This window comes from Meleagris gallopavo, chromosome 10 (assembly GCF_905368555.1).
Source record: "Meleagris gallopavo chromosome 10, MGAL_WU_HG_1.1, whole genome shotgun sequence".
Taxonomy (NCBI): domain Eukaryota; kingdom Metazoa; phylum Chordata; class Aves; order Galliformes; family Phasianidae; genus Meleagris; species Meleagris gallopavo.
This window is the reverse complement of record NC_139413.1, coordinates 20521227-20537009: the sequence shown is the minus strand read 5'-3', so window position 1 is coordinate 20537009 and position 15783 is coordinate 20521227. Positions and strand designations below refer to the sequence as shown.

The 15783-nt window shown below is 39.6% G+C and overlaps 1 protein-coding gene and 1 long non-coding RNA gene across 2 annotated transcripts in view; one reads left to right on the top strand and one right to left on the bottom strand.

The window, feature by feature from the left end:
* Positions 1-15783, top strand: part of TESK2 (testis associated actin remodelling kinase 2) — a 69150-nt gene that overhangs the window by 10897 nt on the left and 42470 nt on the right. The window contains exon 3 of the mRNA XM_085232306.1: positions 11043-11164. Within this exon, the coding sequence (XP_085088432.1) occupies positions 11043-11164 (122 nt within the window). The remainder of the gene's footprint in view (positions 1-11042; positions 11165-15783) is intronic.
* Positions 4468-10133, bottom strand: LOC146543730 (uncharacterized). Its single transcript, XR_014885232.1, has 3 exons — positions 10016-10133; positions 5787-5888; positions 4468-4923 (listed from the first exon to the last, which is right to left on the bottom strand). It is a non-coding gene; the product is annotated as an uncharacterized LOC146543730 (long non-coding RNA).

Here is a 15783-nt window from a genome sequence, read left to right as displayed (position 1 = left end):
AAACAAGGAACATAGATCCAGTATAGGATTGTACAAGTTCAACATTGTATTTATACATTGGGAAGTTTGTGTTTCTGTGCAGATGTGGTCACTGGGAGTTTGAAGGTTTTGACTGTTAGAAGAGAATCATCACAAGATGATTCAACTGAAGGAAAATAACTTGTTTTGGTTGTTATGTATGCAGGGCTGCCTCGCTGCTGTCGTGGTGATGAGTGCAACTATTCAAAGCTCCCCTATCCCACACCTGGGGAGTTGGGCGTAGAACAGGGAGAAACATAACCTGGTTTTGTTGAAGAACGTGTTCTGACATGAGTGTTGAGGCAAAGTTGGAGCCAGAGCTCAGGTCGACTGGGCCGCAATCCTGGTTGCTTTGAACTGTGTGTTCAATTTTGTAGAAGCCAAGAGGTCTGCTCTTAGAGACTTGGCGGGGGGTGAGGGAAAATCTCATGCAGTATTCTAATGTCTGCTTGCATTTTGTATCACTTCTGGTGCTGTATCTGTAAAGGCATATTGTCCTGCCGGTGGGCCTGATCTCTGAAACATCTGACTGTGGTAAAATGGAGAGATACTGCTATCTGACTTCTGTGACGTGGCTCTGGGCAGCCTGGCCTGGTGGTTGGCGACCCTGCACATAGCAGGGGGATTGAAGCTAGATTATCATTATGGTCCTTTTCAACCCAGGCCGTTCTGTGATTCTGAGTTGTCTCTTTTTGTACCTTATGACTTCGTCATTACTTCTCTTGATTAACATTTCTCTCTGTCTATAACTTTGTAGGCCTTGAGGAGCCTAGTGCAGAAATGCTTGATGCTGAGCAGTAGTCACTTTCCTCTTTTGGCCTTTGAACTAAGTGCTATCTAAAGTAAACAAAGCAGAGTAAGAACTGTGCGAGAGAGTGAGGGACAGAATAACTCGTAGGCTTCAGGCAGAAGTGCTATGAGACTATACAGGCCACTTGACAGAAAAAAGTCTCTTGAAAATAGATACTCATGTTGATCATATTAGACTTTGCCCATTGTATCTTACTAGATGCTTGAGAATAAATGCATTATGAACTTTTCAAGCAGTTAAAGCTTGGAAGGGGTATTAGATGATCTAAAGGCCACTACACCTCAGCAGTAACTGGTATCTACCTCACTTTTTCAGCATAGGTTTAAACCTTTCCATCATCATCTCCATCATCTTTATGTTTTTAAAGCAGGCACCCCAACTTGCAACATCCTAGTTTTGTTCTTAACAGTGATTTGTAAGAACTCTCTTTTTGCTTTGCCATACTCTTTCTGCATTAAGCAGCACTTGTTACTGTAACACGTAATTTATGTTGCATTTTTTGCTTAATTGGACTCCTAAATACATTGTCACATTGCTGCTCATGGGAGGTATGTCTCCTGTAGATAAAATCTCTGTTTATAGTGAAGTTTTTCATTTGGATGTGTTAATTTTGGCTCTAATGTTCCTCAGATACAGCGTGGCCTTCCGTATGTAGAGAAATAATGAGAGCAGATACAACAGACTTTGAGCTTTCCTGAGTGGTAACTGGAATCAGTGAGCTGGATGCGAGCACAGCAGAACTCTGAGTAACAGGCAGCCTAGCTCTGTTCCTCTGGAACCTCAGTGGAAATTTCTCTCTTTCATGCTGCTTTGTCATGCATAATTCTATCTTGAGCTATCACCGGTCAGTTTTTAACCTAGTTATAGTCTACTGTGGCATGAAGTCAGATGTCTTATAGAAGTCTGTGTGTTTATGTATGCATATAGCTGCTGTAAAACTACTGTAATTTTATACAATGACCTTAAATCTCATCACCAAATTTTAAAATAACATCCCATTTCAGCTTTACATTTATAAGAACTACTGTAGCCTCCTTAGCTGAGCCAGGCTCAGGAATGTGCCATCTGTTTTTGGCAGATATTTTCAGTCTGTCCTTAAAACTTCCATTATTGGAGATTCTAGAGCCTTCTTTGATGTAGCCAAGCTGTGATTTTCTTTTTATTATTATTTATTATTAAACTGTGCTTTTATAGCTAGAACTTTCCAGTTTTGGTTGTTTCTACAGCTGGTCATGTCTATTTGCTTATTGGCTCTAAAAGCAACCCCTTACTGACAGAGGGCTCAGTTTTCCTGTGGCATTTAATGGTTTATCATGTCAACAGAAGCATTCTTCCAAGACTAAAATGTCTGTGGATGTGTGGAAGGAGAAAAGGAGTTATTTGAATCATTTTATAAGTGAGAATGTAGAGAAAGGAATGCCAAGTTATATGAAAAGGAGAGTGTGGCTGCTGCTTCTCCTTGAGGTTGGCATTATTACATCAGGTTCTGTTTGTGCCATAGTGCCAGAAGTCCAGATGAATTAGGGAGTGAGTATAAAAGTAGGGTAATGAGTAGGAAACTCAACCTATTGGTTACCCTTCGTTTTGTAGGCATGGGGAATATATCTCATAAGTTTTTAAGTGACATCCATTTGTGCAGTGAGTGTCTTCCTTCAGCTAAGTGTGATGTGTTGTTCCACTGCTCAATTTATTCTTTCCTTCTCTTACTGTCGAATAGAGACATTGCGGTGTTCTTTCCTCTCAGGGTGATTTGATGCTGTGACTGGCAGTGGATCTTGTCCCCACACATGCATTATGGTCTTGCTTCTTTTTTTTTTTTCAAGGGAAATTAATTTTAAGCTTAATTTTCCCTTTTTGATGACCACTTTCACCTCATTGAAGATGGCAGAAGCAAAAAACATGTGGCTTCAGGCCCCTTATGTGAAGCTATAGTGTTTAAAAACCATTATTAATTGTTAGCTTGGAATAGTCACTCTGTATTACATGAACTGGCCAAGATGGCTAGAGTAACTTGAAAACCCCAAGCCATTGAGTTATATCAGCTAAGTGGCTCTAATCAGTCTCTTTTTACTCTGATATTTGTCAGGGATAGGAAGAAGCACCATTCTGGAACAGAGATGAGGCATAAATACTAAGCAGGATTACTTGTCTCATGCTGTGTGTATCAGCCTTTTGGAAACCTTTTAGCAACTGCCAAGATGCCTTGTATGGCAAATCCTCAGACAATCAGTTGCCTTTTCTTCCTAGTGACTTTTTGATTATTTAGGTGCCAAGATGCTGTCATCCTCGTCCTCCTCACTCAATTAGGCAGTGCTTTTAGAACATAGGCCTTACTCTGATGGATCATTAATATGACTTAAAAACCTCTTCAGTGTAATTATTCCCTCAGGATTATAAAATTCTCGTGAGCTTTCATCCCCACTCAGATGTGAGTGTCATTAAATTCAGAATTACCTGCCACGCTCGCAAGGCACTTACGCTCCCACATCTTTTGGAATTGAAATTGCTTTGAAAGACAGAGTAGAATGGAGAACTAATTCGTATTTGACTTATCTGACATAAGTCCTGCTTTGATTTATTTTGTGGCTGGATGTGTATGTAACAATTACCATATAGCATCAGTTGAGGAAACTCTGGGACTGACTTAAAAGCTGTCACCAGGTAGTAGTTCTTCTGCAAACCTTGCCTGTTGTAGTGGTGATGCAAAAACTGAAAGAAAAAAGTACAGAAACACAATTTCTAGATCTTATTGTTGCCTACAGTCTCGCTTGACATCACTCTAAGTAAGATCTAAAATTAACAAAACAAGCTAAAAAGAGTTTTGCATGCTGTGCATTTCACTTCACCTGGTTTGGTCAGCTAGCTTCTCCACTGAAGAGAAAAATCACTGAAAAATATTGCAGAACTGTCCATATACTCTGAAAGTAAAAGATTTACTTCTTTAATAAGAAGCCAGAGCAAGTCTGAGTTGAATAAATGTGATGCTGAAATATTGAAAGAATACTCCATCAGAAAAAAAGATAATGTAAAATTTTCCATTTCAAAACGTACTTATCAGTTGTTTAGAAACTTGGCCTCCTCTAACTCCCATTGAGCAGCTGGTGTGTTAAATGGCTGAGGTAAGCAGAGGATGCTTGCAAATGCTGTCAGCGGTAAGAAAAGCACTCTAATACTGTGACAAGTGGGACCTTGAAATACCAGGTAACCTATGGCTGGATTTTGTGTGCGGTACAGTGACTTCTGTTGTTCTGAGTCCTTTGGGCCCTTTCTTCTCTTCTGGAAGAGAAATTGTGCCTATCTGAGTATCACTGTGCAGTTTCCCAGGGGCAAAGCAGGTGGCAAGATTCCCTTGGCACAGAAACGTCTGTGGTTTTTCTGTCTCATTTTCCATAATAATTTCTCAAGCGCAGTTAAAAGGTCTGCTTAGTTTTCTGTTCTGGATAGAGATGTGCAGGGTTGGCAGCTCCAGGATTTTCTGTTTTGCCAGCTGGCAAACATGCACATTTGTGTAAGCTCATTCATTGCTGATACTGAGCGACAGGTGCTGATTTACTGTTCTTCAAATAACGGTGTTGGCATGTATCCAGCATGAACATGACTGAGCCTAGAGAACAGAATACATCCCTTAAGATCTTTGTTGCACACCTCTCTGAACACATTTTCTAGCATTGGGTGGGGTAGAGTTAAATGTATTTCAGTGATGATTGTCACTGCTTTTGTCAGAGGCTGTGATTGTAGTGCACGTGTGTGCCACTGAGTAATTTGAAATTTAAAGACGAGAAATGCAAATGATTATATTCATGGCAATAACAGGACAGGTATATTGTTCACAGACTCAGATCATTGGGGAATGCTTCTTTACAACTCCTTAATAGCCACTGGAGTTAAAGAAAGGAAATCCAAGCCCTCTGTGATGTCATTAGTCTGCTGCTCCAGTTGTTCTGTATGAGGAGCATCCAAAATGCCTTTCTTGCAGAGGGTGCTGAGGCCATGTCCAAATTGGAGAGACTGCCTTCTCCTGTCCTTGTGAGCTTCCTCTGTTTGGGGCTGCAGTGGCACCGCAGTGCTTTGGCATCTTCTGGGTGCTGGTTTTACTGGAAGGGATTAAGGGTTGAAGAGAGGACAGAGCTGTGAAACTTTCCTTTGAGAAATCAATGTGGAGAAGTGTTGCTTTGTTAACTGACCCATAGCAGACCATGTGCATAGCACAGTAACTCCATGTAGACAAAATGCAGCTCCTCCATGTTGCTAGTGCTTAACCGTAATTATGGTAGCAGTGGCTTTTGTGCCAGTGGGCTCTGCACAAAGGGGAGGTTGATTTCCTCCCTCATGCATGAGTAACATTTATTTGACAGATTTATGAAGGAAACTTAAGGAAATTGTTTCTGACCAAAACAGATCTCTCAAGGCTGCCATACAGATTTTAAAAACAAAACCATCGTGTGTGTGGTGAATAGTTATAATGGCATCACTGATGCGGTGTGGGGTTGCATGCTTAGCACCAAACTGTGTCATTACATTGGTAAAAGAGAGAAGACGATAGGAAAAGTCAACCTGGAGTATTTTTGTTTAAAGCATCTGCAGGTGATGTAATTATCATAATCTTTCACGCAGCATAACAACATGGTAACACTGGAAATATTTAACTGTAAATATTAAAAAAAAAAAAAAAAAGAGAGAGAAGCAAGGACACAGGTACAGTAGTGCATTGTGTATCTTTGGGTGTCTCAGTAGCCATTTGCAGATGTCAAATTTCCATGGCTGATAAGTAGTGTTATCACCTCCATTTTATAGTCTTAGAGCAGATGCTTGGAATTGAAGGAGCGTGCTCAGGGCTGCGCAAAGAGCTCATGAGGCAGCTCACAGTAAGAATGAAGAGTAATGCTCAGTTTTCTAATGCTAGCTCAATGTTTTTCTTTTCTAACTGTGACTTTGTACTTGGGTATAAAGTACGTACCTGAGCTGTACCCCCAGGTTGTGGCATAACAAAAAATACGAGGCTCTTCTGCATTTTGTTATCCAGCCCCTAAGTGGTGGGTCCACCTTTGAGCCTTCTGTACTGAAAAGAGAATTTTATAGGGTTACGTTCTTCTGAACTGGCAACAAAAGAAGTCAACTTCCCCACCCTGGCTGTGCCTGTTTATATCTGATCTCAAGCAGTGGAACAATAGTCCTCTGATTCATTTGTGCTTTCTCTCAAAATAAGACTGTGGTCTCTTTTTGCCTTTGATTTAATTGAGATCAAGTTGGTGGCAGAGCTGTGCGCAGATTCCTATCGGAGAGTGGTTTGTTTAAAATAAATGGGTGCTGTATTCTGGGCCCTGGTTCTACATTACAGAGGGCAATGAAGAAAAACAAAATGCAAAAGAAAAATGAGGTTTTTTTTGGCACACGCAAATGGGTTTCTAAAGTAACAACTGTACAGCTTACTAATTATAGAGGTTTTTTTGCAAAAATTTGGAGACTGCTGGTAGGTGTGGAATATGCTACAGTAACTGAATGTGTTACTTTGCTACATTGGTGACGTTAGAAGTTACTAAAGTTGGATCTTTGTTTAGTGACCAACACCATACCTATGCACTAGAGAGGAAATGGTGAAAGCTGCAACATTTTGTGTATTTCTCACTGTTTTTTGTTTGTTTTTTTAATGCAACAGAAATTAGAGTATCACAATTACTGTCAAGCTTTTAAAATGTATTGATTTTGGGGGGGAGGGTGAAAAATTTCCTGTGTATCTTCTGAACCTGTGTAACACACAGGTTGGCTGGTTTTGTTTGGCAAGGCTTTGTTCCGCTTGGCACTTGGTTTCTCTCTTGCTACAAGTTGGTGTAGTGACATTATATACACTACTGCTCCCAAAACAACCCCAACTCAGTCTCACTCCTTAGCATCAATGTGTTACTTTGCTTAATAGCAGCTTAATGCATCGATGTATTTCTTTAAGCTTCCATTTGTCACTACTGATTTTCCTAGTGACGTGGCACTTTTGATGTGATGTTAGCATCACCACTAAGGGTACGTGCATCTGACTATGGGGTATTCTGTAGTGCTTAGAAAAACATTTGAGATGCAGTTTGTAGAACTGGATTTACAACCTAGGAAACAAGTTTGTCTCCTTAATTAAAGGGAGCTTTCTTCAATCAGAGTTTAGGCATTCTTTTAAGATATTCATCCCCAGGGTATGAATAAATGTCCATGTGAGCATGGTGACTTTGGCTTGACTGTGAGACTTGAACAAATTGCAGCTGACCCTAACCCTGTGCAGCTTTGGAAGATAACCACAACAAATTACTTTCAAATCAATGTTGCATGGCTGGAAAACAATGAAAATACAATGGAAAACTAAAAGCAAAGCTGAAAGCTCTATTGGCAGATTTGTAACATCAGTGTTCTTCAAATGCTCATTTTAAGGACACCTGGAAAGATACAGGTAATAGTAAAGGTTAGATAGGCCGTGTGGAAGATGAAATCACATCAGTTTTTCCCCTCGTCTTCAGTACAGACAAACAGTAGAATTAATGTTTGGATATCTAGAAAGCATTGGCATACCTATGACCTAATGAACAGTTATTAAAATGATATTTAGTCTTTCAATGATGAAACAAACAAAAAAAAACTTTGTAGCAAGCACTAAGTTAAAAATTAAAAGCAGCAATTTTCCTGGCCATTTCTTGTATGAGCTGAGTACAATGTTCAGGTATTGGCTAGTTATTTTGAATGTGAGCTCTCCTCAATTGCTGTTACAAGTTTTCTTTCAAATATGTGACTGTTTCTGTGCCTGGTTCCATCACTTCACGGAGTACCTTTTTTTTTTTTTTTTTCTTTTTGTCAGTGGATAAGAAGGTCTGGGACCAGAGCCTGGTCTGAAGACCCTGGCCAGGCAGGCCGTGAAGCTAGCCATAGCCAGGTCAAAATACTTACAAAGTACTTTGATCCTAGAAAAATCAGAGTGCAAAGGGACGCTTTAACTGCCTGCCAGCAATAAAACAGGGAGGCAATATCTGGTTACTGTGACCTCTGAGTTAGAGACACATAGGTAAGCAGACTGAGAGTCAGAAGAGTGTGCAAAGCAGCATGGGAAGGCAGCTGTAGGATTGTCAAAATATTTCCAAGCACAGACATGATCATCCAGACATCACTGAAAGGTTACTTGATCTCATATGCAAGGAACTCTAATTAATAATAACGTCAACAGCTTTGGTAGTTTTACAGCCATCTGCTGGGGATCCTTGTTTATATGTTGAGCATATGGGCATGTGCTGAGGCAAAACGTCCTCTAAGCAAATACTGCTTTTGATCAGTAATATTTCTAAAGTCTACTGTTAGCTTCTGGAGCTGTTGTCTTATGTGCACATTAGTAGCCTGAAAGGAGATAAAGGTTTAGAAATGGTTTGGCAGAGTTTTGGCAAGGAGTACCAGCACAGAGCCCAATTCAGTTTAGGCTATGAATGACAGCTAAGTAGGTGCACAAGGTAGTGTAACTGATAGCTGTGGCTGTAAGGAAGAGCTGACAGCTCATATGGTCTGGAGCTTGACTGAGACCTTAAAAGCAGGACCCATCTGTTCCCTCTTGGCAGTCCATTCTTGCTGTGGAAATGCTATTTGTCAACAATGCTTCAGAGGACAGACCACAATTAGCTTTATGTATACTCTAAGTGACTGGTATTGTGTTTCATAATATATATAAGCTAATATCTGGTCTTTATTCTCAATATTGGCAACTTTCCTCTTGAGAAGATTACTTTCAGGCTTCAGGTCTGCTTTTCCCTCCTAACTCAAAGAGAACCTTGTGTGAGACCAAGTCCCTGTTCTCCCACCTCTGCTTTGGTTTGATTTGGTAATTTGCTATTCTATCAGATTCAGGGGGAATAAGTCCTCCAACATCAGAGCAGTAAACAAAAGTTCAAATAAAATGACTGGTATTAGCTTACAGCGTCCCCTTAATTGAAACAGAAAGCAACACAGTGCCAGGTGCCTTTTAGAGACCTGTTAACATGCCCAGATGCATTTCTAACTGTGATCAAATGGATTTTACAAAACAAAAAGGCCCCGAAGCTCACCACGGAACCCACTGCAGCCTCTCAAGACCAGAGAGACTCCAGGAATATTCTGAAATGGAGGATGAGAAATATTCTGTGCAAAAACTGCTCATTTTTCTCTGTTCATGCTCATTTTTCTCTGTGGGCAGTCCAACCTTTGAGAAGTAGTTGTTAACCTCTTCCTTTTGCCTGTCAGACCTGAAAATCCAGGAAGCACACAGGACAATTGCTTCAAATACACCTTCAGAAGTTTACATAGCTCAAGAATAGAGTCCAGAGCAAGGAAAAGGCAAAGAACAAGGAAAAAGATCCTATGGTAGGGGTCTAATTTTGCCTAAAAGCTGAGGCAAAAGAACTTGAAACTTTGGTGTGGAACTGAGTGAATTAGATAAATGGCCAAGAGGTAGCTAGCAGAGTTAATGACGGGCAAATACTGCTCAAGACAGTATTTCATCCAAGTTTCTGCTCACTTTCTATCTCTGTTCCTTCCCTTTTGGCAGACCTAGAAACTTCAGTGGAAAGCTGATTTCTGAGGAAGTTCTGTTGAGAGTAGATCTTTGTCTGTACGACTTAAGCTTCAAATTCTTTGCCATTCCTTGTAAAGCCCAAATTACTTCACCACAACACCCAGGATTCCTAACCCTTCTCCCAGAGGAAGTGTTTCTTGTGCTGTTATGTATAGATGGAAAGTTTTAAAATTGTTCTTATTCTTAATTTGGATTGGTAGAACAAATTTCCCTTAAATCTATGAAAGTTTTCCTTAATTTTGGTTTGCAGCCAAAGAGTTGACACAAATAAAACTGAAATCTAAATAAAATGCATATTTAAAAATACATGCATATGGAAATAGACTTGTCCATCTCAGCTTGTTCATTCAAATTGGCTAGGTATGCAAAAGCTGCCTAAAATTAAGAGTTAATGAAAGCAGACAATAGACACAGGAAACCTGGCAAGTAACAGTAAACCTCATGAACTCAACATGCAATCATCCCACTTAAAAGTAATAAGCATGCCAAACAGGCAAAACAGGTTAAACATGGAGCAACTCTGGATTATCTTGTTATAACACTAAAGCTGTAATTTGACCAGTTTTGTTTGTTTGTTTTTAAAGCCAATGTTACCACTGAAAAGAGAAGCCTCAGCTCACCAACTTACTGCTGTTTCTGCTACCCGTGGTGGTCTCCACCCTTCTCCATCTCCTTTCTCTGATCCTTTTCACAATGGCATTACTGTGTGACTGTGGGTTAGCCAATTGAGAAGCTGGTGCATGGGCAGGGGAGGAGCAGGAGAAAATGCCTGAGAGCTATTTTTCAACTTGCTCAGTCTGATGTTGTTTGCCACTCTTAGCTGCTGTGCTTCCCATGCTGCCCTGTACTTCTCACTAGGATGAGGAATAGGCAGGTGTCTCAAGCAGTAAGATAGGCACACATCTAAAACATGACACCTGTTCCCTCCAGTACTTCCCTGTGCTGAATTTGTGGTGCTTCTTGTTTAGGCGAAATGCTCCTCTTGTTCTTGTAGACAGTGGGCAAATGAAAACTGAAAATATGTATCACCTGATGCTTTAAACATACTAGTGAGCGTCATTGCCAGAAGATATATCCAGCTTTCTTCTTACTTTGACTTATTGGAGTTCAGCTGCTCTTGTTGTAACTCTCTGCTTTGCAGTGTGAATTTGAACAAATGCTTTCTGCCTGCTGAGCGTATCAGCAGGCTCGTGCCTCTAATCAAAAAGTAAACCTTGGCTGCCTGATAAATTTGCCCATAGCTCTATGAGGCAGGGCCTCTCATAACACATTCTGTGGATCCTTAGAACCAACCACTACCCTGGAAAGGAAGAGGGATGAGAGAAAAGCAGTTGAGTTTCATAGACTCGCAGTGGGGAGCTTTGTCTTCCTGAGCAAATAAGTGACTACTTTCACTTGTACTGAGAAGCTGATAATTTTTTTTCAGCTTCTCAAACTTGATCATCAGTTGTATGGGAAGTGTAAAATACCTTTCTTCATTTGGATGGTGTGCCTACTGAAAGTAGTTGTGTGATAAAGATGAGAGAAATCAGTATACATCAAGTCAGTATGAAGTATATTTAACTTGTTCTACAACTTTACTGGTTTTTCAGCCTTGTTTCATGTTACTAGGATATGTCCTTACTGCTTTTTGCTTGTATCCTGTAGGTAAGACACAGAACTTCAGACCAGGTAATGGCTTTGAAGATGAACACGCTGAACAGCAACAGAGCGAACATGCTGAAAGAGGTTCAACTTATGAATAGACTCTCACATCCAAACATCTTAAGGTATACTGTTTCTCCTCTGAAATGTTTGGAGATGCACTTCCTAGTGTATCTGGTATCCAGTGGATAACAGTGACCCTTGGCTAATTAAAAATAAATAAATTAAAAATCTTCTTTGCCAATGCTCTAGAATGTATCACACCTTTTTACAAGCTATCCATTCCAACATGCCTGCAGTTAATTTCAAAATGGTAGTGCAAAGATTCTTGCCTTTTTACCATTATTTGCACTTATGTGAACTACTACTATTGTCGTGAACTACTACTTTTGCTTCTCTGCTGTCTATATCAACTCATTTTCACACTTACAAAAGCCTTCTAAGGTTGTTATTCCAACCTACAACCATCAGTCTGGAGTCTGGATTAGCCTGACTTTCTTCCATCCTTTAACACTGTAGAGATTACTTACAGATAGGTTTGTGTTTTATCTTAGTGACCTTAGGCACTTCTGTGCACAGAGTTGTGTCAAGATGTTCCAGTTTCTCTGTTTCTAATAAGTCATGAAGTAGCAGTTTGGTTTTTTAGGCTTTAAAAATAATTTTTTTTTTTTTTTGCATGGAGTTGTAAGGCTAATTTTAAATACCCCCACTCTCATTTCGATGTCTCTGTGCTCAAATTCTCCATTTGGCCAGTCATGTAGATATCTATCTTAATCAGAAGGCACTGAAGAGCTTAGTTTTCATTTACCAAGTTTCCAGTAAGTCTGTAATCTCTGTGGTAGCATTGCAAAGATTCCAGTGGTCAAATATATACATATATAAAAATACCTGTTAAAAAAATCTTGATGGAAAATTCATTAGGAAAAGTGAGACACTATCCTCCGCTAAGGGTTTATTTTGGCTAAAATGGAACTCTTGGTTAAGGATGTTTTGGAATAGAAGTTATTGCAGCTGCATTGAATGGTGAAAAGGGGATTGTGATCTTTTGTCTCCCTCTCTCTTTCTTCCTATTTCTATTAGCGAATGTGACTCCAGAGGCAGAGAAGATGTTAACTGTTGTGTAGTAATTCATTCAGTTGCTGTTTTGGTGATCATAAGAAAGAGCTGCTTTTCTTGTTCTTTGTTTACCTCAAGGATTGCATTAGGGATGTTTCAGGAGTGAAAGCAGACTAGTGGTGTTCATTAGTGCTCAGCACTGTTTCTACTGTCAACTGCATCATCTCCTATCTCCATCTCATTCTTGCGTGCAAACTGGAGGACTAAAATGCTTTTCTATCTTGGCTTGATGCTTCTGCTTCCTGTGAGCATGAGATGCTGCTGCCTTCTGGCAGCTTGGCTTATCACATTTTACCTCAAAGCAGATGGTAAGAGCAGGAGTGGAAGGGTGAACTGGGGTTCTGGTTTGCACTATATAGTGTTTACTGCAGTCATGTTAATATGGGGTGGCTGATACATGGTAAGACAAATAGCTGGGGCTTGGAGAGCCAGAGGTTTCTTCACTCCCTTATTAGCTTAAGTCACACTTAAGTACAGTGCTGTTCAAGGTTTGGGTTAGATCTGCTACCAGGCCTGGTGAACGCTTCAAAGTGTTTTTCAGCACTTTGATGCTTCTCTGAATGCTGATGTTGTACTGCAGTCATGAGTTTTTGCCTAAGTCAAAACAAGAAAATGGAGCTGGAAAGAGCTCAAGGAGGCTGTTGTTGTCTCAGAGTCTGGAGCCCTACAGCTCCCAGCCTTGGAGATCTGATACCTTCTCGTTCTGGTTCTGATACCTTTACATTCTGGAAATGTCTTACAGGTGTGTTTTTCTTATTTTGAGAAATGAAGTGGTGTGCTAACACACCACTATTCCTTAACACACATCTATTCCTTGTGCTGTCTCTTAAATTAGTATATCTTCAATTTTGAGATAGAATTTCAGTTTTTAATATCACTACTGTTTTCATGAAAAATACTTCTTTATTTAATCTATACCTCAGGGACTTCATTTAAAACATCCTGTACGCAGAAAACCTGAAATTATGTCTTAAGTGCTCTCATGGGAGCCCTTGGAGATATTGCTGTGTTTGGCAGTGAGTGTATAGGCAGATTGGCTCGTTCATTAGATCTGCTTTTCTGTGCATACACACAAAACATAGCGTGCACACTACTTTCTTATTCTGTGAACTTTAAGGAGAATTTTCCTCCAGCTACTTTTGGACAAATCCAGCACCCTGGAAAGACAATACAATTTTTAAAATGCATTTTCTCTTATCAAACTTTCCTTTTTGTGAAATTGCGATTGACTTTGAGCCACTAGCTAGAAGGATGACTTTTGTCTTTTAACATCATTTCTCTTGTATTGAGTGATAGCTTAAAAGAAAGGAAAACTTTTTTTTTTTTACTTTTCTCTATGTAATGCAGTTATTTAAAAGGAGTATTTTATAAATGCTGCATGCAAAGCAGCAGAAGATAGGATGTGTTGTGTGTAATATGTTACAGAAGGAATAGAAAAAATGTTTTGCCTCTGTCTTGAATCAAAAAGCAAGTGTAGAAAACTAAGTACGTTTTTAGAATGGTGCCTAAGACATCAGGAAGGTTCTAATGCAGGTTTATACTCTCTTCCCTCTCCAGCAATAGCCAGTGCAATGAAATAAGCATCTACCTATCTTTTGAACTCATCTCTCTATGCATTAGTGAGCTTGTATGAGAGTTGTTTGTATTGGTGCGTTTGGTTGTTGAAGTTCTTTCAGTGGAAAGCACGTATCCAATATCTAGATGTCCACAATGGCTGCTTAATCTGGATATTAGTTTTGTTTAATCTAACAAAGATGCAAAGATTGGGCACTATGGTTCTGTCCAGTCCTGTCCAGAACTTTCTCCCCTGCAGTCTGACTGAACTGAATGAAAGCACTTTGGGTAACAGCCCCGAAGGACTCAAAAATGTGCAGAATACTTTCTCCTCTTCTTTAGGAGGACAGGTGATACAGATTGTGGAAATGTTCTGCACTGTACTTAGCAGTGTGGACTCAAAAGGCATCCTTTATTTTTGCAGCCTCTGGGGAAAATTTTCCAGCTGCTGGTTTCAATTTTGGAAGTGATTCAGCCTTCCTGATAAGGCTGGATGTACTGTCTTGAAAAATAAACTTCCTTATATCTGCAAATAGTCACCTCTGCTGTGGATGACTTACTCATTGAAGCTTCTTCCAACTGGAAATGTTTATAGGAAGTGTAACCCTTGGCTGATGAGGCGTTCTGCTGAAGTTCACCTACGAGCACATTTTGGCTCTGCAGACGGTGCGTCTCGCCAGCAGGAATAATCTCAGCTGTACTGGGCCAGCATGTCAGCTTCCTATCCACGGAGTTTGGAATCTCCTGTGGGTCGATCTCAGAAATTGGAATCTTATGTTAAACTTGGTAATTGTATTTCCTGATAGCTGCTGCATATATTACCGTTTAGTGAGAAAGCTTTTCTGTAGTATTTTGTAGCAGTAGTTGGCTTAACCAGGAGACTTAGTATTGCTTGATACAGCAGTTAAGATGACATTTTCCAGGAATTTGAATCACTAGAGGTCTATTCTATCAATGTATTTTCCAGAGCCTGAAAAATGAGATTCTTGACACAATCTATTGATGGTTTCATTGTGTTGCCTGTAAGCTCATTAAGCCTGTTTTATCAGTGTATCTGGTTTCCCTTTTCCTGGCTAATATCTTCCAAAGATGTGGGTTTTATAAATATATTTTTGTCCTGCATTTTTCATGCGATCATGATATGGAACATGATATGGAACTTTGCTTTAATTTCTGGTTTAAGGTTAGAAATATTAGTCTGTTTCCTCGTAGAAATCCAAGATGCTGAAGAATTGTTGAGCTCTTCCTCTCAGTAACTTGAGCTCATGTGCCTTTCCTGCTCAAAGTGTAGATTCATTAGGCTGTGAATATGTTTCCATTGAAACTAGGCTTCCTTTGAGCAAACAGGTTATCAGAAAAGGGTTTGCTAGTATTTTGATGAAAGACATTTCTCTTCTTCCTGTAAAGATGTGAGACGCATTTATCAGAATTCTTAATTGTGTTTATATTTTAGAATTAAGTCAAATACAATGAAAGCCTAATTGGAAGTAAAGTAATACGCCTTTATAAAGAAAGAGTTGACAATCAGATGAAAATGCTGTTATTTTTATTTGTCTAATCTTCGTTTTTGTTGAATGAAAGTACTGCAGCATACAGGATTAACCTCACTATTGTGTTTCAGAAAAGAGAAAATACCAGTTCCAAATTTTAAGTGTTATCTTGGATTAAGTGAACACTGTACTTTATAAACCTTGCAGAATGCATGGAAGTAGAAACAGATTCCTGCTTTGGAGAGGTCCACAGTTCTTAGTTGTAGGAAGCTTAAGTTGTGAACACATTTACAAAAGAGTTCATATGCAGTTGCTGTATGAAGTGAAACTCAGAGCAGTGTTTGTGTAAATAATGTATCTAAAGCAGCTCTTTTTCCCCTTCCCCTGAACATCTGTTGTGCTCTATTGCTCTTCATTAAGCAAGAGGAATTGTGTTTTCACTCTCAAACAAAAAAAATTGCATATTTCGTTTGGGGAAAGTAATATTTGAAGTAAGAGCAGACAATAGACTTTAAAGTAAGAGTCCTGCTACTTTTTTTTTTTGTTATAAAAACAGATTTCCACAGCTCAGCTTACGCAAAGAA